Source organism: Myotis myotis, unplaced genomic scaffold (assembly GCF_014108235.1).
Source record: "Myotis myotis isolate mMyoMyo1 unplaced genomic scaffold, mMyoMyo1.p scaffold_m19_p_10, whole genome shotgun sequence".
NCBI classification, from domain to species: Eukaryota; Metazoa; Chordata; class Mammalia; order Chiroptera; family Vespertilionidae; genus Myotis; species Myotis myotis.
In genome coordinates, this window is record NW_023416314.1 from 66,289,746 (window position 1) to 66,313,200 (window position 23,455).

At 40.2% G+C, this 23,455-nt stretch overlaps 2 protein-coding genes and 1 pseudogene across 9 annotated transcripts in view; all 3 read left to right on the plus strand.

The window, feature by feature from the left end:
* Positions 1–10,567, plus strand: part of FNBP4 (formin binding protein 4) — a 36,773-nt gene extending 26,206 nt beyond the window's left edge. For all 3 annotated transcript variants that reach the window (XM_036325878.1, XM_036325876.1, XM_036325877.1), the window contains 5 exons: positions 788–1,125; positions 1,251–1,395; positions 1,777–2,129; positions 6,493–6,650; positions 9,494–10,567. In XM_036325878.1, coding sequence (XP_036181771.1) covers positions 788–1,125; positions 1,251–1,395; positions 1,777–2,129; positions 6,493–6,650; positions 9,494–9,584 — 1,085 coding nt within the window. In that variant the 3' untranslated portion in view covers positions 9,585–10,567. The remainder of the gene's footprint in view (positions 1–787; positions 1,126–1,250; positions 1,396–1,776; positions 2,130–6,492; positions 6,651–9,493) is intronic.
* A 1,726-nt stretch (positions 10,568–12,293) lies between these two features.
* AGBL2 (ATP/GTP binding protein like 2) overlaps positions 12,294–23,455 on the plus strand; it is a 38,010-nt gene continuing 26,848 nt past the window's right edge. The window contains exons 1-7 of one of the 6 annotated variants that reach the window (XM_036325882.1): positions 12,294–12,944; positions 13,124–13,377; positions 13,511–13,574; positions 14,828–14,962; positions 15,941–15,994; positions 17,008–17,193; positions 19,929–20,036. In XM_036325882.1, coding sequence (XP_036181775.1) covers positions 13,369–13,377; positions 13,511–13,574; positions 14,828–14,962; positions 15,941–15,994; positions 17,008–17,193; positions 19,929–20,036 — 556 coding nt within the window. In that variant the 5' untranslated portion in view covers positions 12,294–12,944; positions 13,124–13,368. The remainder of the gene's footprint in view (positions 12,945–13,123; positions 13,378–13,510; positions 13,575–14,827; positions 14,963–15,940; positions 15,995–17,007; positions 17,194–19,928; positions 20,037–23,455) is intronic. The other 5 variants (XM_036325885.1, XM_036325880.1, XM_036325879.1 and 2 more) reach the window with 5 other exon arrangements.
* LOC118664089 lies at positions 21,097–21,807 on the plus strand (annotated as a pseudogene).

Genomic DNA, 23,455 nt, shown 5'->3' on the forward strand with positions numbered 1-23,455 from the left:
TAACAAATGAGAATAATTCACAATTCCTTCAGAAATGTGAAGGAATGGTAGGGTTGACAATAGCACCTTGCAAATGGATTTTTTTAACTTTAGTAACCCAAATTAATTAAAATGGATAGAATTTGTGTGGGAGTTCTGGGTTATCCTCAAATACTTGTTTAGCCCACTAAAAATACACGGAATCAGTACCGCAAATGCGCATCACTCCCCGCTCCTCACCTTTAAGAGTAATAAGAACCTAGAGTGTTGTCTTCTAGTTGTGGTTTGGTGGTGTGTTTTTGTTTTTTGGTTTTTTTTTTTTTTTTCATTTTAGAAAGAGGAAGGGAGAGAGAAACACTGGTTTTTGTTGTTCCACTTATTCATGCATTCATTGCTTCATTCTTGTATGTGCCCTCACCGAGGGTCAAACCTGAAACCTTGGTGTATCAGACAATGCTCTAACCAACTGAGCTACCCAGCTAGAGCCAGGTTGTGTATTTTGAAATCTAGTGTAGGTTCAGATGACTGAATTTCTCATTGGGTTGATGTGCTGTGCTTCACTTACTTGTTCATAAATCTGGACCCAAAGAACAAAATTGGTATTTCATAGCTAGGGTGAGTGCTCACTGTGAGGTTTATAAATTTATCTTTCCATGAGAATCATTTTGAACTGAGTTATTTAGTATTTCAGTGGCATCAGTGTAGAATAGATCTGTGGGTCAGATTTTTGTCTCACCACTCAATTGCACATTTCTGTAAATACGGAGTTTTGTCTTGCCTTTTCCCTGACTCCTGTTTGGTTTTTTAGGTTCTCTTTGTAAAGAGTCCTTTTCTGGTCAAGTGTCTTCTTCATCACTCATGCCACTTACTCCATTCTGGACCCTCCTTCAGTCAAATGTGCCTGTGCTTCAACCTCCATTACCTTTGGAAATGCCACCACCCCCACCTCCACCCCCGGACTCCCCTCCTCCTCCTCCTCCTCCCCCTCCCCCTCCTCCTCCTCCACCCCCTCCTCCTCCTGTAGAAGATAATGAGATCCAGGAGGTAGAGATGGAGGATGAGGGAAATGAGGAGCCTCCTGCCCCAGGAACAGAGGAGGATACTCCATTGAAACCTTCTACACAAACTGCAATTGTAACTAGCCAGGTGAGAATGCCATTTGACATCCTAAAGAGTTTCTGGGGACTCCGGCATAATTGACACCATGTTCTATTTTAGAAGAAGATGTTTAGGGCCTTTTGCAGCACTGACTAGGATCTTTTTCATTTCAGAGTTCAGTTGATTCTACCACCTCTAGTTCTCCTTCCACTAAAGCTGTAAAGAGAAAAGCTACAGAAATTAGTACTGCAGTAGTTCAGAGATCAGCTACCATTGGTAGTTCTCCAGTCCTGTACAGCCAATCAGCTATAGCTACAGGTAAGCATTATGGTTAAAATGTTTTCTCCGATGTATTATATCTTTGTTTCCAGAATTATATGTCATCAAGAAATTTTAATGGGTTTTCAAGGACTATATGTGTTTCTTTTCACTTGATAAACACTTCAGTTACTATTAACAGTTTGGTTATCTTTCCTTCCAGGTTGTTTTCTGTGCATTTACATAACATCAATGATTTTTATGTTCGGGTACCTTAATGCTAAAAGTACTAAGAAATTAACATTTTGCTACCAGAAAATGTGGCTTATTTGCTTGTTTAGGAAAAGATATGTTGATCTACAAATTCCTCGGTTCCCTTTTCCTTCTTTTTCTTGTTTTTGGCCTTTGTCATAAAGTTTCATTTTATGTTTTCCGTGTTAGGTCACCAGTCAACAGGGACTGCACAACAGTCTGCAGGGATTGGACACCAGGCAGTATCATCAGTTAGCCATCCAGCAACTGGAATAGGTCATCAGGCCAGAGGAATAAGCTTACAGTCAAATTACCTAGGACTGGCATCAGCTTCTGCAATTATGAGTTATGCTGAATGTTCTGTCCAAATGGCAGTGACTGCTCCCACATTGCAGCCAGTCCCGGCTCGAGGTGCTGTGCCTACAACTGCTGTTGTAGAACCACCGCCACCTCCACCTCCTCCACCTCCTCCTCCATCAACACCACCGCCAGCTCCCAAAGTGCCACCACCTGAAAAGACAAAAAAAGGAAAGAAAGATAAGGTATAGTAAATCTCCCTTCTAGTTTTTATTTGAAAAAATGTCTTATTAAGATGGTATTTATATAAATTTAACAATTTTAAAGTATATAATTCTATAGCATTTACAATGTGCAACCACCACCTCTCTCTAGTTACAAAACATTTTCATCACCTCAGCATAAAACCTTGTACCCATTAAGTAGCCATTCCCCATGACCTCTTTACCCAAGTCTCTGGGAACCTCCAATCTTCTTTCTGTCTCTGTGGATTTACCTAATCTGAAATCATGAATATGTGACCTTCAATGCCTGGCTTCCTTTACTTAGCACAATGTTTTCGAGGTCTATCCATGTTGTAGCATGTATTAGTATTAGTACTTCATCCTTTTTAATAGCTGAGTAAAGGTTCTTATTTGTATATATCACAAATTGTTTATCTATGCATTCGTTGATGGACATTGTTTTACCCCCTTTTAGCTATTATGAATAGTACTGATATAAATGTGTATATGAGTACATGCATGTTGAGTACTTGTTTTCACTTCTATTGGATACATAGGAATAAAATTGCTGAGTCATAGGATGATTCTGTGTTTAAAAAGTTGTTATAGCCCTAGCTGTTTTGGCTCAGTGGCTAGAGCACTAGCCTGCAGACTGAAGAGTCCTGGGTCCAATTCTGGTCAGGGGCACATGCCTGGGTTGTGGGCTTAATCCCCAGTCGGGGGCATGCAAGAGGCAGCTCATCAGTGATTTTCTCTCATCATTGATGTTTCTATCTCTCTCTCCCTCTCCCTTCCCCTCAGAAATCAATAAAAATTTATTTTTAAAAAAATTATTATACAAGTTTTAGTGGCCAAGAAGTGGTATCTTCTCGTGGTTTTGATTTCTGTTTCTGTAGTGAGTAATCATATTGTGTATGTTTTCATTTGCTTGTTGACCATTTGTATATCTTTGGAGAAATGTCTACTTAAGTGCTTTGTCCTTTTTTTTAATAAATTTTTTAAATTTTTAAAAAATTGATTTTAGAGAGGAAAGGTGAGAGCGAGTAAGAAACATTGATTGGTTGCCTCCTGTACACACCCCCGACTAGAAATCGAACCCACAGCGTGGGCATGTGCCCTCACTGGGAATCTAGCTGGCAACCTTTCGGTGCACTGGTCAACACTAACCGAGTCACAATAGCCAAGACCCCATGTTTTTTAAGCTGCAAATGTGGCAGGGCCCTTTGTCCACTTTTTAATTTGATTGTCTTTTGTTATTGAATTATAAGAGTTCTGTATATGTTACAGGTAAAGTCCCCATTAAGATATGTGATTTGAAAGTATTTTATCCTGCTCTGAGGGTTGTCTTCATTCTGATCTTGTCCTTTTATTTATTCATTTTTATATATATTTTGTTTGTGTTAATCCTCACCTGAGGATATATTTTCTCATTGATTTTGAGAGTGAGTGGAAGGGAGTGGGAGAGACAGACAGAAACATCAATGTGAGAGAGGCACATGCCCCAACCAGAGGCTGCAACTGAGATATGTACCCATCAGTTCACCATGAATGTATGGGTTTATTTCTGAACTTTCAGTTCTATTCCATTGGTCTATATCAGCGGTTCTCAACCGGTGGGTCGCGACCCCTTTGGCGGTCAAACGACCCTTTCACAGGGGTCGCCTAAGACCATCCTGCACATCAGGTATTTACATGACGATTCATAACAGTAGCAACATTACAGTTATGAAGTAGCAAGGAAAATAATTTTATGGTTGGGTCACAATATAGGAACTGTATTTAAAGGGCTAGAATGTTGAGAACCACTGGTCTATATGCTAGTTACACTAATAAAAGAGAAACATGCAAATTGGTGTCACTCCACTATGCCCACCAGCCAATCAGAGCAACTATGCAAATTAACCCAACAAAGATGGTGGTTAATTTGCATATGCAGGCACGGAGACCGCTGAAGATGGCGGTGGCCATGGAACTGGAGCGAGCAGAAGGCTTGGGTTGCTCCCGGCAACGGAGGAAACCAAGCTTCCCGCCCACCCTGGGCTCTGCTCAAGAAAGGGCTGGAAAAAAAATAAAAAGGAGGGGCTGGGAGCAGCCGGAGTGGAGAAGCCAAGCCTCGCTGCTGTGGCCAGACCAAAGGCCTGGGTCCTGGGTGCCGGAGGAAAACCAGTGCTGGCAGCCAGGGGAAGGAAGACCTGTTGCATGAATCTTCGTGCAATGGGCCACTAGTTTTTGCATGAAATGCCAGTGAAATTTTAATAGGGATTGTGTTAATCTGTTGAGTCATATTGCCATTTTGACAATTTTAATTGAATTTTTTAATCCATGAACACAGGATTCCTTTTCATTTATTTAGGTCTTCAATTTATTTCAGAAATGTTTTGTAGTTTTTAGTGTACAAGTCTTTTACCTACTAGGCTATATTTTTCTCAGTATTTTATTCTTTTGTGTGCCGGGCCTGCTCAGTCAAGGGTTCAGTGAGCCTGAGGGGGGATGTGGAAGGATGTAAGAAAAGACAGAGAATAAGCTGCGTCTAGGTGGATCTCCTGTGCCTGGCTAAGGCCACAGAGAGAGACCCAGACAGCAAACTGAGCCTTTATTTTATAGCTAGAGGTAAACAAGGTAGTGGTCACCATACTTACAATGTTCTTGTGAGTTTCACTTGTTTTGGCAGCACTGCTGCTGCACCTCCCACAGCCCATTAGCTACCCAGATAAGATCTAGGGAGCTCATAAAGTCAAGCCTAATTATGCTAAGAGGGCTGTGCCTTTGCCAACAGGTCAGTCCCAGGCTTAACCCTTTAGGTGCTCCCTACACTTTTCAATGCTATTGTAAGTGGTATTGTTTTAATTTATTTGGATTTACCCTTTTATTATCAAATAATATCCTTGTTTATCTTTTATAACTGTTTTTTACTTACAGCCTATTTTGTCTTGATCACTGTTTGCATAGAATATGGTGTGCGTTTAAGACATTCTTTTTTTAAAATATATTTTAAATATATCTGTATGGATTTCAGGGAGGAGAGAAACATCAATGATGAGAAAGAATCATTGATCAGCTGCCTCCTTCCTGCACACCCTCTACTAGGAATCGAGCCCACAACCCAGGCATGTGCCCTTCACCAGAATCAAACCCGGGACCCTTCAGTCCATGGGCCAGCACTCTATCTACTGAGCCAAATTGGCTAGGGCTAAAATATATTTATTGATTTTAGAGAGGAAGGGAGAGGGAGAAATAGAAACATCAATGATGAGGGAGAATCATTGCTCCTCTTTAAAAATAATTTCTAATACAGTGGCTCTCTAATTTCACATAACTAATCACACATGTCAACCAGTATATTTTGAATGCATACTACTTATCAGGCATTCTCCCTAGGAGCTTGGGATTTGGTAGTAAAACAGATATAATTCCTGCTTTTGTGGAGTTTCTCTACTGGCTGATTGGGGGAGATACAGGAATAGAATTGGGAAGACAGATAAGCAAATAAATGTTGAGTGTTTTAAAATGCAGTGAAAGGCTTGGCTGGCATGGCTCAGTGGTTGAGCCCCAAACTATGAACCAGGAGGTCATGGTTTGGTTCCTGGTCAGGGCACATGCCCAGTTTGCAAGCTTGATGCCCGGTAGTGTGGGTGCAGAAAGCATCCAATAGATGATTCACTCTCATCATTGGTGTTTCTGTCGCCTTCTTTCCTCTCTGAAATCAATAAAAATATTTTTTTATTTTCATTAAAAATGCAGTGGGGGGAAGCATGGAAGCAGTATAAGATGACAGATATATAGTTCTCTATTTGCAAATATCACAATTATTTTTCTTCACTACAAAAGTGCATATGTATTATAGACAATTTATAAACAAACCTAAGCCAAAAGAAAATAAAATTTATCATAATACCCCCTTCTTAGAATTAATGTCATCATTCATATTTTGATAGATTCTTGCTTTTTTCGTATTTAATAGTTGCTATTGACTTTGTTGCTCTTTCCAGAAAAGCTGGTCATTGGTGTCTTAGTTCTATTTTTCACTTGATGTTATTAACACTGCATCTGTTTAAAATTTGTAAAGGGGAGCACCATAATTCTGAGGTGAGATAAGGGTTACAGTTCTGAATTCCATAGAATAAGGAGGCTAATACAGGAAATTTTTCTGACCTGATTTCATAAAATAGCTACATTTACAGTTTTTCTTTTTAACCAAGCATTAAGTTTATAGTTGGTAGAAATCTTTGGTGGCAAAAACTGTAGAATGGTACTTATTTTGTGTTTCTGTTCTTTTGGTTTTAAAGTTTACTTATCCTTAGCACTAAGAAAAGATCCTAATGTCATATGAAGGCCTTATTTCCTTATGTATTAAATTCTTTCTGACCTTTAACCTTTGTTATAGGCAAAGAAGAGTAAAACAAAAATGCCATCTCTGGTAAAGAAGTGGCAGAGCATACAGCGTGAGTTAGATGAAGAGGAGAACTCTAGTTCCAGTGAAGAGGACCGGGAATCAACTGCACAGAAGCGAATTGAAGAGTGGAAACAGCAGCAGCTGGTCAGGTAAAAGAAAAGAGACCAAAGGTGGGGTGGGTTGTGATTAATTCATAGAAACATTTATCTGTAAAAATTATGGTTTGGCCTTTTTCAACATCAGAACTATCAGAATTGTCATACTTTCTCCCATCAATTGCTCATCTTATGCAAAGGAATGGTTTTTAACACAGCATACTTCCCCATTTACTTATGGATCCAGTAGACCCATATATATATATATAATTTTTTTTTTTTTTTTTTTCAGTTTTACAGACTAGAGGCCCAGTGCACAATCAGGGTCAGGGAGGGATGCAGGAGGGCTCCAGGGCATGTCCAGCCCATCTCCAGTCCCAGTTGGCTGCACACCAGCAGCAAGCTAACCTCTCGGTCAGAGCGTCTGCCCCCTGGTGATCAGTGCACATCATAGCAAGTGGTTGAGTAGCCTTAGCATATCATTATTATACTAGAGGCCCGATACATGAAATTTGTGCAAGAGTAGGCCTTCCTCCCCCTGCCGGCACTGGCTTCCCGCTGGCATCTTGGACCTGGGCTTCCCTCACAGCCCCAGCTTCGTCCGGAAGGATGTCCAGTCTAATTAGCATATTACACTTTATTATTATAGACTTGAGGCCCCGCACACGAAATCGCACACAGTAGCCCACCGCTGCTTGCAGTCCCACCCATCTGCTGCCTGCCTTGCTGCGATAGGAGCCTGTGGGCTGCCAGCGAGGGACCGAGAGGTGCTCAATGCACCTCATGGTGACCAGTCGTTTGATCGCCCTAGTCATCACGACACTGGTAGATAGATAGATAGATAGATAGATAAGATAGATAAGATAGATAGGGCTGCACTTCACTGCACTTCACTTTGACTGGTTGGACGATCAGATTCTTAGCATATTAGGTTTCTATTATATAGGATAATTTACCAAAGTAAAAATAAAGAGAAAGGGAGAACACTTCATTAGAAATTTTAATAAGTCCCTAGCCAGTTTGGCTTAGTGGATAGAGGATCAGCCTGTGGACTGAAGGGTCCTGGGTTCGATTCCAGTCAAGGGCACATGCCCGGGTTGCGGGCTCAATCCCCAGTAGAGGACATGCAGGAAGCAGCCGATCAATGATTATCTCTCATCATTGATGTTTCTCTCTCCCTCTCCCTTCCTCTCTGAAATTAATACAAAATATTTTTTAAAAAATAAATTTTAGCCGAAACCGGTTTGGCTCAGTGGATAGAGTGTCAGCCTGCGGACTGAAAGGTCCCAGGTTCGATTCCGGTCAAGGGCATGTACCTGGGTTGCGGGCATATCCCCAGTAGGAGATGTGCAGGAGGCAGCTGATCGATGTTTCTCTCTCATCAATGTTTCTAACTCTCTAGCTCTCTCCCTTCCTCTCTGTAAAAAATCAATAAAATGTATTTTTTTAAAAAAATAAATAAATAAATTTTAATAAGAATTTACACATAGTTAACCCAAATTTGTATTCTTTATTTTCCTAGTTTTGAAAGGTACGCATACTGAAATGAGCAGCATCCTTCTAATGTTGTTCAATTGTCATGTGTAATCTGGACCACACTTCTCTCATAAATAGTGATTGATGCCAATTTCAAATTTGTCTCTGATAGGCCTAGGTTATTATTTATGGTTCTTGCTCTTGCAACATCCATAAACACAGTACATATGAAAACATTTGGAAGTAACAAAATTGTAATGTTAAAAAAAGTTATACAAAATAAATAGTATCATACTTTATGTACTCACTAGAAAAAATTTGAGAGAAGATAGTCATTCATTGCTTCATAATTGAAAACATTTTTTCATGTTTTGATACATATATGTCAATTGAATGGTCATTCCAGTGAATTTGTTTCTAAACTATCTACTTCTCTCCAATCACTGCACGCTTGCTTTCAGCATTTGTCCACTTGAGAACCCTATCAAATAAATTTTAGCATGCAGCATCGGAAAGCGGGGAAGATTCCTGCTACACATCTTTTTAGGAAAACGAGATGGTCCGGGTTCATGTTATAAAATACTAGGTTATGAAATTGAATCTAGTGCCACTCTCTGTCTCTTTGCATTCATCTTATACTTGTAAAAGCAAAAAAGACTATGCAAATGTCTCCAAACTTCATTTTTTACTTCCTTGAAAAGTGATGCACTATTTTCGGTAACGTAATAATAAAACTGAGGGATGGTGTTAGTGATAGTTTATTTCACTTTTGCATCATCCTTGTAGGTGATTCCATTCAGGTTTTTTTATTTAGTCTTTTTTAGTATTGCTGGGAATTGAATGATGAATTCCTATAAGATTAAATTAGCAAATGATTTAAGATGATGGGAGGCAATCACAGTGATCTTGTAATTTATCTTAGATTATTTTAGATTTATAAAAGCATCCAGTGCACCCATTCTGATCATTGCAAGATAGAACATGAGCTTTAATTTATTTTTTAGATGACTGTCATGAGATATCAATCTTTACAAATAGAACTGATCAAAAGAATTTCTAAAACATTAGGTCCAAAGATCCCTTATGGTATATTGAAGATTAAAAAATCTTCCTTAAAGAATCATAACTCCTAGTAGCCAAGAGAAACTTTTATAAGAATGTTTTACTCCTTCAGTGTATTTTTAATGGTTGTTGGAGATAAATAAAAATAAAATGTGTGTATGTCTTTTGTTGACCGATCAGAAGAAAGTTGATAAAGAATTTGCTGGTACTTAGGTGAGAAACTTGAAGCATTTTCATGAACATAGATGTGATAGGTCAAATTTTCAGTTTCAGTTAAGAGGTATTTTCTTATGTACTAGGTAATGAACCGATTCATTCTTTTTCTTCCCAGTGAAGTAATCTGTTTGTTGTTTTCACAGTGGCATGGCAGAGAGAAATGCTAATTTTGAAGCCCTTCCTGAAGATTGGCGAGCAAGACTAAAACGAAGGAAAATGGCACCAAACACATAATACTTTAAAAAATTAAAAAACAAATGTTTATTGGGTGTGTGTGGATGTGTGTGTGTGTGGATGTGTGTATTCAGTTCAGAGTCTTAATCTGTTTTATGTTGTCAATAAACTATAAATGTTATGAGGGAGAGCATATGAATTTTGAATTTCCTGGGCAAGAACATAACACCTATAAAGTTTTCACATTTGGGAAATGATATTTTTTCTGTTTTGCTGAAGGGTAAGATGACTGTTTTGACCTGGCTGCCTTTGTTCTCACACCGACAAACTCAGCATGTTAGGTACATTAACCTCATCACTCTGGAACATGTGGCTCATGAGTGTGACACCTTTTTAGAGGACACTGACAGAAAGTGAAGGATTTTCCCTGCCTAATGGAGGCTCAATAAGGGTTCCTAGTATGGTTCTCTCTCTCATTAACTTCTACTCCAGAACAAGTGCAATTAAGAAGGCAGCTGTGTATTCTACCTTGCTTAACTGGGATTATCAGATCTTTCTGACCTTCCTCCAGTCTGCCACCCTGGAGGGCTAGGATATATCAAGTCATTTATCATGTGCTGATAGATGGCCACACTCTCCAAAAGTATTCTATCTCACACATTCTAGAATTGATAGCTGTCATTTCGTGTGCTAGATGAAATTTAAATTTCAGTACAGGCAGCAGCAGCAAGTTCAGGTCTTTGATTTTGAGAATTTCCCCTTACATCTGCGGCAGTAAATGTAACCCTAACAGAAGCCACTGTATGTGTTGATATTGTCTTATTCCAAAATTCACCTCCCTTTCATGTGTGAACGTATTTTCCATAAAATTCCAGTATTTAAAAAGTTTACTATTCTGTATTTTCTATTGTATCACAATCAGGTAAAAGTCACTTTAAACTGAAGAAAAGGCAAACTGTGTTTTAAAGCTCTTTGTATTTCTCCAGTTTCTGACCTTGTAAATTTGTATATATACACTAATAAAGCTTTTTTTATACTTCTGATTGTCCTTTTGCTCTTCTAAACCTGTTATTTCATGATTATGTAACCAAGACAAGTCAATCGTAATTGTTTTTTTCTAATCAAATATGGTAGGGAGGCAAACATTAAAGGACAGCTCTAAAAAAGAGCAAGATTTTGAATCGGTTGGAGGGCAGCAGGGTTAGAAAAAGGCTTCTAGTACCAGAAGATGCTGTGTTTCTTCAATTTTGGAGGTTGCACTCTATAATAGCTAATGTTTAACCTACTAAAATCCAGGAAATAATATGTTCAACATTATGAGAAAATAAAAGTGCTTTTTCAATCCTCTGATTATAAAAGTAATACATACAGGGTGTCCCCAAAAAATGAATACACACTTGATGTTTCTTTTTCAGATTTAACCCATTGGAATTAATGCAAAAGTGTATATACATTGTTTTGGCACACCCTGTACTTACAGATACGGACATATAAAGTCAACCAAAGACAATACAGTGGGGCCTTGACTTACGAGTTTAATTCGTTCCGTGACGGAGCTCGAAGCTCAAATTACTCGTATGTCAAATCAAAAAGTGAACGAGTGAGACACATGATGCTGGGCTGATGTGGCGTTCACTGTGCCAACTAGCAGTGGGGTATCTGAAGCTGGCTCGTAACCCAAATTTTAGCTCGTAACTCAAAGCAAAAAATCAGCCGAGAGACTGCTCGTATCTCGAAAAACTCTTTAGTCGGGACACTCGTAAGTCAAGGCCCCACTGTAGTTTAAATTTGATTTTGGTATATACATGTAATTTTAAAATGTTACCTAGCCAGTGTCATGTATGCTAGTGTGTTAGATGTTACCATTATGCAAGTATTGGGGTGACTGTTTTATGTATAAACTAGAGGCCCAGTGCATGAAATTCATGCACAGGTAGAGAGTCCCTAGGCCTGGCTGGTGATCAGGGCTGATTGGGGCCTTCTGGCTGCCCAGCCAGAGCCTCCCTTCATTCTGCACCGCCCCCTGGTGGTCAGCACATGTCAGAGCGAGCGAGCCCCCAGTCTACCAGTCAAATTTCCAAGGGGACAGTTTGCATATTAGCCTTTTATATATATAGATTGTGTGTTTTTATTAATCCTCACCTGAGAATATTTCCTCCATTGATTTCTAGGGAGGGAGAAGGGGAAGAGAGAGAAACATGGCCATGAAAGAGACAGACTAGTCACCTCCCACATGCACCCCTACAAGGACTGAGAACTTGAACTTAGATTTGTGCCATGAATCGAACCCATGAACCTTCTCTGTGGGCCAACACTAGCCACTGAGAAAAAACTGGCCAAGGCTAAATTGTTTTTCTTGTAATTGCATAGAGCAAATTTCTAGAAATTGAGGCTGTCAATTAGCTGTTAAATTTCTACAGAGCACCAGTGCTTTTGTCACTATCCTACCAAATTGAGATTTTTAAAAATCTTACTAAATATGTGGGTTTAATTTTTCTTATTGTAGAAAGTAATTTTTCTTTTAAATATTTTTAATTGCTTTTTTACTTTTTATGTTTTTATTGATTTCAGAGAGGAAGAGGGAGAGAGAGATGATGAGAGAATCATTAATCCGCTGCCTTCTGCACGCACCCTACTGGGGATGGAGCTGGCAACCCGGGCATGTGCCCTGACCGGGAATTCAACCGTGACCTCCTGATTCAAGTGTCCAAGGTCAACTACTGAGCCACACCTGCCCAGCGAAAGTAATTTTTCATTTCTCTCGTTGAGCTGGCTTTACTTGTTACCTAATGGAACAGCAAAGAAGTTTGGAGTATGACTACAGGCTTTGTATTTCAATCAATTACCATTGATTACCCAAAAAACAGGGCGCAACAACTTTTCCTTGGGAGGCGGGGCCTCCCTCCCCGGAAGCGCCGTCCGCCCCGCCCTCCTGCTTTGGTTTCCTGGTTGCTAGGCTACCGGCGCCCTAGCCGAAAGCGGTGGCGGGTGAGCGAGGTTAGCTCCTCTGCCCCGTGCACAGCTGGGCATCTGTACCTGCTCTGCCGTGGCCTCCCGCCTCGCCTAGGATTTTCAACCACCTTAGGCGCCGCGCCCTCCACTGAGCCTGGGACAGGCAGGAAGGAGCGCAGAGGCGGTTGCACCCTTCCCTCTGCGCTTCTCGGAAATCTCCCTTCCCCGCCACCACCACCCTTCGGGAAACTGCCCTTCACGCCTTACCCGGACCAGGAAGCCCTGAACCCCTGAATTTCGGGCCTCTGACTTTTCTTTTCCATCCACTCCGAGACAACTTTTCTCGTTGTTTTTTTCACATCTTGCGGCACCTTTCTGCTTGCGGAGCGGAAAGCATGAGGCCTGCAAGGGTAAGGGTGCCTCGGGAGGAGAAGGCTGGAAGACGTGTCGCCCTCCCTAGTTTCTTAGGTACGCCTTCGGGCCTCATTATGGAACAACCAGCCCGGTCCTTGTTTGAGCAGACACCGAGTTGGCAGGAAAGGAGCCGTGTGGCAGGGTTTCCTAAAATCGCGGGGGAGCTGCGGAAGCAAAGGGTGGGAATGATGGCTATCGGCAGGTGTTTCAGTTGCCCTGTTCTGGTTTTTTAGCTTCTCCTGTGTAATCAGCTGACCTTTTGGAAACCGAGCAAGGGTGGTGGCTGGATGCCTATGTGAATGACTGGTCTTCAGTATGCCATACAGAAGCAACATGTTCCCAGCATTGGAAGCAGAGCTAAAGCAGAAGGTCGGTACACACCCCTCTCCAGGAAACTCCACAGAAATCCAGTACTAGATCAGAATGTATCTGCTGGTGGCACCTTTTTCTAGCTGGAGATCTTGATCCCCAAGACAGAATGATTTGTGTAAATATCTCACTTGGTTTATTTACAGAAGTCAAGTATACTGCCCTCTGCAACAGTGCTTGCCTACCTTTTGTTAAGAGTTCAGTATTATTTGAAAGGACTTTCCTGATTGAGATGGCCTTTCCTTTTACAGACTCTTCCTGATCCCTATGAAGTCTTTATGTACCATCACCTCCAGTACTATGGCTACTTTAAAGGTAAGACCTTGTTCTTATCCAGCATCACTTTTCCTGGGTTCCTGAAGTAAATTGTCTCATTAACTGGGAGAGTTATACTAGGATAAACTAATGATGAATTTTTCCAGCACTATTAATGAAAAGTATTCCTTTCCCATTATCTGTTTGTCTACCCTTAAACTAATACCACTCTTTGTTAATTCTACCAAATGGCATTAAGACAGTATTTTTGGTTTTGCCTTTAAAAATTCAATATGGCCCTAACCGGTTTGGCTCAGTAGATAGAGCGTCGGCCTGCAGACTGAAAGGTCCCAGGTTCGACTCCGGTCAAGAGCATGTACCTAGGTTGCGTGCACATCCCCAGTGGGGGGTGTGCAGGAGGCAGCTGGTCGATGTTTCTCTCTCACCGATCTCTCTTGACTCTCTATCCCTCTCCCTTCCTCTCTGTAAAAAATCAATAAAATATATTTTATAAAATAAAATAAAAATTCAATATGCTGGATTGTGTCTTGGTTATTCTTGCCTTTTTATATAATTTTAGAATTGGCTTATGATGTTTAAAAAAATTGTTGGAATTACACTGAATCTATAAAATCTAATTTCACAAGAACTGAGAATTTCCCAGTATTGGGTTCTCCAATCTCTGAATATAGTCGAATTCTCCATTTATTTAGGTCTTCCTTAATTTCTCCCAATAAAGGTTTACTAGTATAGTTTTTTCATAGAAGTTCATATTTTTATGCTGTTGAAATGGTATCTTTTTAAATTTTGGTTTTCTAACTTTGTTCCTAGTATTGAGAAATACAATTAAGTTTTTATATTGATTTTATTTCTGTCAGCCTTGTTAAACTTTCCTATTAACTATTTCATTTTTTAAGTGATTACTAAGTTGTTGAAAACTGAATTTCCAGTTTGCCAGATTCAGCAGAGCCCTCAGGACAAAAGCAGTTCCACTCCCACTTGGAGTACCAGCCTTCACTTGGTGGGCTCTCTTGGCTGCTCTTATACTAGAGCCACCCGGTCTTTCTGCCTCCCAAGCCCTTTCTCTTTCCACTATATCATGCTGCCTCTCAAGTCTGCTCCTCACTGTAAAATGGAGAAAATGATGTTTAACTCAAATAAATCGGAATGTGAAGACTCTTTGGAAAATGAGATGTATTCGTTGTAAAGGCCTGTGGTAGTGGGGGTTGGTAGTAGCGGTTTGGGTATGCACCTAGATGTTAGAGGTGGTAACTAGCCTTCCAGCACCTTTCATTTAAACTGCTTTTTCATAGATGAAAGAGGCAGTGTACCAAACGCGGCTACGCACCAGCATGTTTGGAAGAATAAGCCCCGATTTGTCTTGAGTGACTCTTTTGGGGGAAGAGATGATTTGATACCAGACCACCTGGAAAAGGAGAACCTTCTATGTGAGTAATACTCCCTGTGTGTGATCCCCAGAACCCTCAGTGCCTTGAGCAGCTGCTCTAGGTATTCCGGAGAACATGGTCTACCGTAGGAGAAGCCAGAGGAGCGGCCTTGGCCACTGTTTCTGTCATCCCTCAGAAATGTTCTCTCTCAATCTACTTTGGATTGTAGGTTTAAATTGAAATACTATACATTATCTTCCTCCGAATTGTTGGAAAATTTGTTAAAACTTTTTGGTCAAGAGTAAAACATTGATTTTTCACACAGGTTTGATGGATGTATTTGTTAAGGCTCTTTGCAAAAGAGTGGTGGAAACCAATTCCAGCTTAAGCAAAAATAATTTTTTAAAGGTATTCCACAGATTTCTTCTAGAATCCAAGGGCAGGAATTCAATAGATTTCCCCCCTAAATACATATTCAACCAAACATCAATTTGCTTCTCTTTACTCCACATCCTCCCTGCCCCCAGCCCAAGTTACCATCATTTCTCACTATTGAATATATGCAGATATTCTTATACTTTCTAATTATTTGTAAGTGCTCAATAAATGCTAGCATGACCTTTGAATTTTTTCTCCAGGTTCTGGATTAGGGTTTTAAAAAAAAAAAGTATGTAAATATAAATCATACTAGATACTGCTAGACTGCTTTCCAGAATGGTTGCACCAATTGAGCTTCTTGGCAGCTGTGCCTGAGAATACCTGTTTGTTTACACCTTTGCCAGGATGAGTGTGCAAACCTATAAATGCTTTTCCCATTAGGTAAAAAAACTGACGTCTCCTTCTCATTTTGATTACATTTCTTTATGAATGAGCTTGAACAGCTTCACCATATTTTGAAATGTTTATTGCCCCACCCTCCAATTAAACAGTGAGGAAAAGATTTAGAGACAGAAATAGTGGGCTCCAAAGTGGGGATGGGAGGATGGAAAGGGGCAGAAAAAAGAAAGACAAACCGTGCCTCCTCCTTCCTCTTTTTAGGGCCTACCTGTCTATCCTCAGCTGTGCATCAACAGACAGACGCTGTGAGCAAAGGTATTTCATGTCCCTCCAGACCAGAAAACTCAAAACTCCTTTGTGGGAACATGTCTTCACCCCTTCTCTCGCCCCCAGAGCTGAGAATCACCACACTGAGGGGCCTTCGTTCCTTCCCCGTTATTTTCTGTCTTTTCATTCTTCCTCTCGTTTCCTTTTTCTTTCTCCCTGAAAACCTTTCTTTTCCTCCCTTTTTTCTCATTCTCTACTTGCCAAGAGCTCCTCTCTCTCTCCTGACCATTCACGCTACTCTCCCACTTCCCATATCATCCTCTGTTTTCGAAGTTGCTCTGTCCTTTGAATGGTTATATTTTGAACTTGAAATTTAACTTGCAGATTGTTTTTAATAGTTTTATGTACATTTTTCTAAAATGCTAATGGGTGAATTGAAAGTTCCCTCTCTTGCCTCACTCTAAACAAAAGTAATAGAACACATTAAATAACTTTTTATTCATTTGCAACCCACTGTTGAGATGTCTTAAATACATAGCTCTGATTTTTTTAAAACACAAAAATGTTTCTTCTAATTTACTCTTAAAACTTCACACTTAAATATTTAATAGGCTGTGTCAAATTTTAATTTGATTTTTATCATTTCTATGCCATCATCCTGGACTAAATCTCCTTGAAAGAGAAATATGTCATAGGATTGCACATCTGCCCCCTTTTTTTTTTTTTTTTTTTTTGGAGGGAGAGAGAGAGAATGGAAGGACGAGAGGAGGGGAAAAGAGAGAGAGATAAACATCAATGTGAGAGAAACACATGGATTGGTTGCTTTCTGCACATGCCCTGACCTGGGTCAGGGATCAAGCCTCCAACCAAGGTAGGTGCCCTTGACTGGGAATAGAATCTGCAATCCTTTGGTCCAAGGGCCAATGCTCTAACCACTTAGCACCCAGCTAGGGCTGTGCTCATATTTTAGTAGTGCTTAGAGTTACTTAGTGGTTCTAGTTGATCAGTGAAGTTCCCAAGGAAGAAAGAAGCCACTCACTCATTCCCTTGCCCTTTGGCAGATTCCTTTATGCTGAGTTCATCACTTCTCAGGAGCAGACTCCTTCTTCACGATGATTTTGGTGAAGTAAACCCATGTCTTCGGGAACCCCAAGATCTCTTTGCCTTTTACTCTTGCAGCGGGCAACTGCAGGTTCCCAGGTGGCCAATAGAATGCGAGGTCATCAAAGAAAGCATTCATCATATTGGTATGTGACTTATGTGTCATAGTCTTGCTGTTCTGACAGACTTTATTACAAAACCTCATAGTTTTAAATCCTATATGCTAAAGTACAAGGCAGGACAAATTCAACACCTCTCATCTCACCCCAAAATGATTATCTCACCCTGGGATACTGAAATACACTCGCCAAAGTCAAAAGTTACACTAATGTGTAAATTAGAATGTTTCAGAGTCCATTGGAATGAAGGATACCTTATTAGAGGCCAAAATATATTCTTACTTAAATCTGTTCTCTAGATTATTCCCATCTCAGTATTAATGTGCTTAGTTGAGTTTTATAAAAGTTGTATTTTTACTGGCCTTGTTATAGTTGATGCACCCCATATATGTCAGAACATAGTTTGTACTGTTTTTTTGTTTTGTTTTGTTTTTTTAAATATATTTTATTGATTTTTTACAGAGAGGAAGGGAGAGAGATAGAGAGCCAGAAACATCGATGAGAGAGAAACATCGACCAGCTGCCTCCTGCACATCCCCCACTGGGGATATGCCTGCAACCCAGGCACATGCCCTTGACCGGAATCGAACCCGGGACCCTTCAGTCCGCAGGCTGACGCTCTATCCACTGAGCCAAACCGGTTTCGGCAGTTTGTACTGTTTTTAATCATATTTTTAGTTTATTGGAGTTTTTATGGGAATGGTAGAGACTTTTTAAAAAATTTATTTATTTATTTATTTTTTTAATATATTTTATTGATTTTTCACAGAGAGGAAGGGAGAGAGATAGAGAGTTAGAAACATCGATGAGAGAGAAACATCGATCAGCCGCCTCCTGCACATCTCCTACTGGGGATGTGCCCGCAACCCAGGCACATGCCCTTGACCGGAATCGAACCTGGGACCCTTCAGTCCGCAGGCCGACGCTCTATCCACTGAGCCAAACCAGTCTCGGCTAAAAAATTTATTTTAAAGAAAGGAAGGGAGAGGGGGAGAGAGAGAGAGAAGCATCCATCGGTTGCCTCCTGCTCACCCCCTACTGGGGATCAAGCCCAAAATCCAGGCATGTGCCTTGACCATGAATGAAACCTGTGACCTCTTGGTGCATGGGTCGACACACAACCACTGAACCACACCGGCTGGGCAGTTAGAGACATTTTTTTATGGCATTGCTGGTCATATCTTTGAGCTATTGGTGCAAATATAATCTTCAGCACTCATTTTATGAAGCATTTTCAGAAGTGGATTGCATTGAAAAGTGGGGACTTTGCTAATTGGTAGGATACATATATCTCTACCAGACATAATGCCTCTGCTTTAGACTGCTGGATAAACAACTGGATGTTTCTTATTTTCTCCCTTTCCTCATTTATTATTCACTCAATAAATATTGATGAAGCATTTACCATATGCTAAGTACAATGTTTAGTGTTAGATATACAGTTATGAACAAGACAGAGATACCCAGAGCTCACAGACTAGTGGGAAAGTTAAAGATACAACCAGGCAATTGCATAGAGTTTGATCCCTTGGGAACACTTAATCTCAGCTTGGAAGATCAGTAAGGGTTTCCAAAATGAGTTGAAATGTCAGCTGGGATCTGAAGGAGAAGTTAGAAGTAATCCAATTGAGAGAGTCAAAGAAAAGTATTCCAATTAGAGGGAACAGAAAAAGAGAATGTCATGTTTGGGCAACCATGAAACATTGAGCCTGAAAGATGAGCTGAAGCTGAAATATAGGGATGGGCTTAGTGTCGTGGTTGGGATAGAACTGCTCTTTCGGTGTTTGGAAATGTGTGTGGCAGGGGGGAGGGAGGGGGCGCATTTTGAGTTTGCACAGTAGCTGAGAAGTCCTAAGGTCATCTGCCCCTATTCTGTACAATCTATAATAATAAAAGCATAATATGCTAATTAGACTGGACGTCCTTCCAGACGACCTTCTGGACAAAGCCGGGGCTACGAGGAAAGCCCAGGTCCTGGATGTAGGAGGGAAGCCGGGGCCAGCAGCCAGTGGAAGGAAGGCCTATCTTGCAGGAATTTCGTGCATCAGGCCTCTAGTTCTTAGATAAAAGCCCAAGTTGATCAAGCCAGACAATAGGATTTTGTAGTTCTCTATATAAAATAGAATAAGATAGACAATTCCTGTGAAGATTTTGGACTCAATTCCAAAAGGAAAATTAAAAAGTGTAAAACATAATCCACTAAAAAACCATTAAATCTTTTTTTAAAGCAATTTTTTTTTTAATTTCAAAGAACTCTAATAGCAAGTACCTGCTGTTTAAACTGAGTTGTCAGAGTCTCATTACTCCCCATTACCTTAAAGAAAATAAAGGAACATTGTCTTTTACTGAGTTGTGTCTTTATATGCCCTTGGTTTTCATCACTTAAAATGATATGGAGAAGTTCCCCAAGTTTCATACGAAGAATCTTTTAGAATTGAATGTTGATGAAAAAGCCTTGTTTTCTCTGAAACAAGTGATATACTTATTCCTCTATGGTAATAAAAAGTATGTAGTGGATCATATTTTCCTGATTTTAAAAGGAAGCTCAGGACCAAATTTTAAAGAGTTAGTACAGCAATTAAATTGACTTTTCCAGCTTACTTCTAAATCTTCTATTTAAAGTTTATGTGTTTTTGTTAAAAGCCTCCTCATAGTCTTATGGAAAGAAGCAAGACAACTTATAAACAAATTAGAAACTTAGGTTCTGACAAAGTGATTCTGTATTATTTCTTATTTTGTACTTTTTAAATGTCTTCTTTCAGAGGGAGTTCCACCTCAACCAGAATATTTTTATCAACCTACAGGAAATGAAAAGGTACCAGAAATTGTAGGAGAGGAAAAAGGCACAATTGTCTATCAATTAGATTCAGGTATTGTCATTACGCTGAGCAGTGAGTAATTAATTAATCGTGATAAGGTTATAAATATTTTCTATAATAAATGTGATTTTAGAAAATCCATAGTTCAGTGATAAATTGTCTTTTCCAAACCAATCTGAATGGGAACCCAGATATTCATGAATAATCAGCTTTAAAATTTCAATCATTTTTTTAAAATAACAGTACCTTTTTCTTAATAAATCTAAGTCCATTTTATAGCTTCTCCCTTGTAATTCCTCTTCCTGAAATTCAGAGGTTGGATCTTTGGGAAACGCATTCTTCTTTTCGCCACCTCCTATATGTACTTGGGTGAGTACTTTATAGTATGTGCATATGACTGTCATTTACCATGTGGCTTCCTGCATTAAGTTGCAGATTTCCTAGAGATAGAATGCATGTCTTTTATAAAAATGTGCAGAACACTGTACCCAATAACAGCCACAAAATACACATTTGTTTCAAGGGCCCTTGGTAGATTCTCCAGTATACACCATATGCTAGGTTGTAAAGCAGGTCTTAATACCTTTTATGTAAAAGGATTGAAATGATACCAAATATATCCTCTTATCACAACAAAATTAAATTAGAAATCAACAACAGAATGACATTTGGGAAATCTATAGATATTTGGAAATTGAGCATCTACCATATACTAAGTACAGTGCTTAGTGTTAGAGATACAGTGATGAACAAGACAGAAACACCCATTTCTAAGTAACCCATGTGTTAAAGATATCACAAGGCGAGTTTAAAAATATTTTGGAGCCGAAACCGGTTTGGCTCAGTGGATAGAGTGTCGGCCTGGGGACTGAAGGGTCCCGGGTTCGATTCCGGTCAAGGGCATGTACCTGGGTTGCGGGCACATCCCCGGTGGGAGGTGTGCAGGAGGCAGCTGATTGATGATTCTCTCTCATCGATGTTTCTAACTCTCTATCTCTCTCCCTTCCTCTCTGTAAAAAATCAATAAAATATATTTAAAAATATATATATTTTGGAATGAAAACAAAACAACATATCAAAATGTATGGGATGCAGCTAAAGCACTGCAAGGTAAATTTATGGTTTTAAATACATATATTTGAAAGGAAGAGGAGGAGCCCAAAAGGGATTGTGGGAGAAAGTCTTTTCCTTCCCAGCTGCCCACAGCCGTCAGGTAAACCAAGATGGGCGCTTACAAGTACATCCAGGAGCTATGGAGGAAGAAGCAGGCCAGCGTAATGTGCTTTCTTTTCAGGCTGTGCTGCTGGCAGTACGCCAGCTCTCTGCGCTCCACTGGGACCCCTGCCTACCAAGCCCAATAAAGCACAGCAGACTGGAATACAAGGTTATGTCATATATTGGACTCGTGTGTGCTGTGGTGGCCACAAACACCCTGTTCCTAAGGATGAAACCAGTGGCAAGCCTATCCATCATGGTGCTAACCAGCTAGTTTGCTGGAAGCCTCAGTATGTTGCTCTGGAGCTAGCTGGGCACCACTCTGGGGCTCTGAGAGTCCTGAATTCTCACTGGGTTGGTGAAGATTCCACACACAAATTCTTGGAGGTTATCCTCACTGCTCCATTCCATAGGCTATCAGAAGAAATCCTGACACCTAGTAGATCACCAAACCAGTCTGCAAGCCCAGGGAGATGTGAGGGCTGACATCTGCAGGCACAAGAGCTGTGGCCTTAGAAAGGGCCACAAGTCCCACCACACTATTAGTGGTTCTCGCAGTGCAGCTTGGAGAAGGCACACTACTCTCCAGTTCCACCGTTACTGCTAATATAAGTAATGTTTGTAAAATCCTTACCTAAGAAACAATTTAGGACAGTTAAAATAAAGGGGGGGGGGAGGAAAAATAAATTAATTAAATAAGGGAGGAAGATCTGAAATTAATTACCCAAGCTTTCACCTTAATAAATTTTAAAAATAAGAGCAAAATAAATCCAGTGCAAGCTGAAGAAAGGAACTGATAAAGATGCTAATGAAATAGGTGAAATAGAAATCAGAAAAATCAAGTTGGTTTTTTGGAAAAATCAACAAAATTGACAAAATAGCTCAACCAAGAAAAAGGGAGAGGAGATACAAATGATCAAAATCAGCAATGGAAGGAAACATAAGCATCAACTCTACAGAAATCAACGGAATTACAAGACAATGCTGTAACAACTTTACGCCAACAAATAGACAACATAGATGAACAGGAACAATTGCTAGAAAGACACAAATCACCAAAACTGACTCGGGAATAAATTAGAAGTCTGAATAGATTATAACAAAAAAATCGAATTAGTAATTTAAAATCTTCCTGTAAAGAAATCCCTGGCCCAGATGGCTTGCCAGGGTTTGTTTGCACTGTATCAAACGTTTAAAGATGAAATAGTACTAATTCCTTATAAACTCTGAAAACAGAGGAGAAGGAAGCATTTGCCAACTCTCTTTGGTGAAGCCAATATCATCCTCATAATAAAGCCAGACAAAGACATCACAAGAAAACTATAGATCAGTAGTCCTTATGAATATAAATGCAAAATTTTTCAACAAAATACCAGCAAACCAAATCCCACAGCATATTAAAAGGATTACACACCATGACCGAAGGGGATCTGCCCCAGGAGGCCTGGGGTGGTTCACTATCTACACTGATAAAAGAGAAAGATGCAAATTGACCGTACCTTCATGATGCCCACCAGCCCATCAGGAGTGAGCATGCAAATTAACCCAACAAAGAGGGCAGGTTAATTTGCAGGTGCCAAGCGGCGGGGGTGGGGTGGGGCAGGGCGTTCCACACCGCCCCAGCCACCCTGGGCCTCTGGGCAGCTCTGGGCCAGAGCGAAGGCAGTGCCAGCAGCCAGGGGAAAGAAAGCCCATCCTTGCATGAATCTTCGTGCATTGGGCCTCTAGTAAGAAAATAAGCAGAACCACATTAGTAGAACAGAGTGGGAGGAAACAGCCATGTCAAGGCAGAAAAGGCATTGGATAAAATTCAGCCTTTCGTGATAAGAACATTCAGAAAACCAGGAATAGAAGAGAATTCTCTTAACCAACTCGATAAATGGTATTTATGGAAACAGTGGATCAACTTCACACCCACCAAAATAGCTATAATAAAAATATAGACAATAACCAGTGCTGGGGAGGATGTGAAGCAGGTGGTAATACTAACACTTAAGACAGAAAGGAAAGGTAATGTTAAAGAGCAATGAGCCAAGAAATACAATATGAACCTTCCCGAGGAAAGGGAAGTAAATTTTGAATTAATAATGTCAGGATCCTAGGTTAGTAATAGGGAGGGACATGGAAGGGAGCTGCCAGCAAGGACATCCTCGTCATCACCAAAAATCACCTGGTGCTCGTTGAACCCACAGGTACCAGAGCTCATTGGAACTTCTTAAAAGGAATCCTCTGAAGTTGGAAAATACTGTATTCAA